The 2,658-nt window shown below is 48.7% G+C and overlaps 1 protein-coding gene across 1 annotated transcript; it reads left to right on the top strand.

Moving 5' to 3' along the window:
• The first annotated feature begins 293 nt into the window (after nt 1-293).
• Nucleotides 294-926, top strand: LOC132621922 (uncharacterized). The gene has a single exon (XM_060336399.1). The coding sequence runs from the start codon at nt 294-296 to the stop codon at nt 924-926; it is 633 nt and encodes a 210-aa protein (XP_060192382.1).
• The last annotated feature ends 1,732 nt before the right edge of the window (nt 927-2,658 follow it).

Below are 2,658 nucleotides of genomic sequence, written 5' to 3' on the forward strand. Positions count from 1 at the left end.
ACCCTCAGCCACCTTTATATATCATCAGACTTTATGCTCATTTTGTTTGATTCTTTATGTTTGTTTTTCTTGCAGAGTGAGATACTGGTCAATGAGGCCTTCATCCGTGCCCAACACGAGATGGCGATCTTCGAGGCCAACTAGATGCCCAAGGCCGAGAAACGGAGAAATATAAGCATCTTCTCCGAGAAAAAGAGGAAGAGTTGGGTCGGGCGGCTGTTCTTGCCAACCTTCGTCCCGAGCTCGATGCGGCCAAGGACGAAAATCGTCGTTTGAAGAGCGAATTGGTCGCCATGACCGATTATAACCGAAGCCTCGAGACTGAGAAGATTGGCCTTAGCCGAGACAAGGCCCATTTTTCGTCGAGGCTGGATGAGCTGGAGACCACCGTATCCCAACTCCGGGGGGAACTGGATTTGGTGAAGGCCGATGCAGCGGGCCTAGACGAGAGGAACCGGCTACTGGAATCTGACACCGCTCTGTATAAAGAACGTATGAGAGTTTTTGAAGGGAAAGCCGAGGAGCGGTCTCGGATATGTGAGGGCTTGAAAGCCGAGCTGGAGGAGACGGTGAGCGCCAACGATGTTCTTAAGGCTGAGCTAGAAGCTGCTGTTCACATGAGGAATATTGCTGTGGCAAACCGGGCCGAGCTGGAGACTAAGTTAGCTAAAGTCGAGGCTGATTTAGAAGAAGCCTGGAAAGGCGTGGAGGCGGCCGAGGCTCATACTGCCATCGTCGCCGAGTACGAGAAGTGGAAGTCTCGGCGGCTCACCCTCGAGGAAGCCGAGCACGGATTCTCCGATCTCCCGGTCCTGATAAACCAGGCCAAAGGAATGGAGGAGGAGGCAAACCACGCCCTCGGGTCCGATTCAGACGATTCCGAGAGAACCGAGTCCGATCATTCTGCCTCCAGTCATCTAACATAGGATTTTTACTTGGCTTTTGCCTTTTGTCTTTGCTGGCTTTTTGACCTTTGATGTGAAAGTGTTCTTTGTAAAAGTACCTTATGTATATATGAAAGTTGCACTTTTCTTGTTTCTTCATTTGAGTGCTCGTTTTTATTTTGCTTTGAATTATCGGTCCATTTTTCGGACAAGATGACCCGTAGTCATTGATTAATTCTGCCCGTAGTGCTTACTAAGATATTTTGTGACCTCGGATCTTTCCGTACCCGTGATAGGCGCCTCTTTAGGACCGGCATTTTTTGTGGCCGGTTCGTAATGACCTTGTCGAATTTCGACCACAGTGCCCGGTGTACGGCGTATAAATTGAACAACGCCGAAATACGACCAATGCCATGGTCTTTGTATTGTAAATGTTCGTACATATGAGAATTTTTATTTCTTGTATCTTTGCCGTAGCAAACACTAAATGGGACACGACTCATTATGATCGTTTGGTCCTTACATCGAAGGCGATGACCGGTGGCCAGCCTTTATTTTTGCCGTGGAAAATGCTGAATGGGACACGATTCATTATGATCGTTTGGTCCTTACATCGATGGCAATGACCGGTGGCCGGCCTTCTTTTTTGTCGTGGCAAATGCTGAGCTTCTTCGTTTCTCTTTATCGTAGCGTGCTTCGATGTGGGTGTTGTGCCCCCTAACATTTATCCGAGCTTCGAGGTCGGGTGAGTGTTATCAAGCCCCCACTCGGAAGGTGTGACCTCGTGTGTCCGAGTGCTGGCCCTTTATCTTTGTTGCGTAGCACGTTGTACTTGTTGCCTCATTAAAAACCTCGTCGGAAAACCCATTTCGGGACAAAACCGCACTAAGGAAAAGAGTGCAACACGTGTTTTCAGTCCTAAATTTATAATTTTGTGCTGTCCTTGATTTCCTGCAAAAGAAAGATACGGTTAACAAAAAGCATGTGGGGAGATCATACCTTAGCAGTAGTATCTCTTTAGATGGGCTATGTTCCAGTTGTTGCGCAGGCATTGCCCATCCATGGACTCCAGCTGGTATGATCCTTTGCCCGTTACACCGGTTACCCTGTACGGTCCTTCCCAGTTCGGTCCTAGCTTTCCCTCGTTGGGGTTCTTTGTATGTAATGTGACTTTTCGAAGCACCAAGTCCCCCACTTGGAAATGCCGAAAGTTGGCTCTTCGGTTGTAATACCTTTCCATCCTCTGTTTTTGTGCCGCTATGCGGACCGACGCTCCTTCGCTTAGCTCATCCGCAAGGTCGAGCTTCACGGCCATAGCCTCCCCGTTTGATTCTTCGGTGGCATATCTGAAACGGAGGGTCGGTTCGCCAACCTCCACAGGGATGAAGGCTTCGGCTCCGTAAACCAACGAGAACGGGGTTTCCCCCGTGCTTGATTTGGACGTGGTTCTGTAAGCCCAGAGCACCTCCGGTAGTATTTCCCTCAAATTATGCTTCGATGCCTCAAGTCTCTTCCTCAGATTTTGGATTATCGTTTTGTTCGTTGATTCTGCCTGCCCGTTTCCACACGGGTGATACGGGGTTGACACGATTTTCTTGATCTTCAAACCTTCGAGGAAACTGTTGACCTTGCCACCCACGAACTGGGGGCCATTATCACAGGTAATTTCAAACGGGATGCCGAAGCGGCAGATGATGTGGTCCCATATTAAGTCGATGACTTCCTTTTCTCTTATCTTTTCGAAGGCCTACGCTTCAACCCATTTAGAAAAATA

The sequence above is a fragment of the Lycium barbarum genome, chromosome 12, assembly GCF_019175385.1.
Source record: "Lycium barbarum isolate Lr01 chromosome 12, ASM1917538v2, whole genome shotgun sequence".
NCBI classification, from domain to species: domain Eukaryota; kingdom Viridiplantae; phylum Streptophyta; class Magnoliopsida; order Solanales; family Solanaceae; genus Lycium; species Lycium barbarum.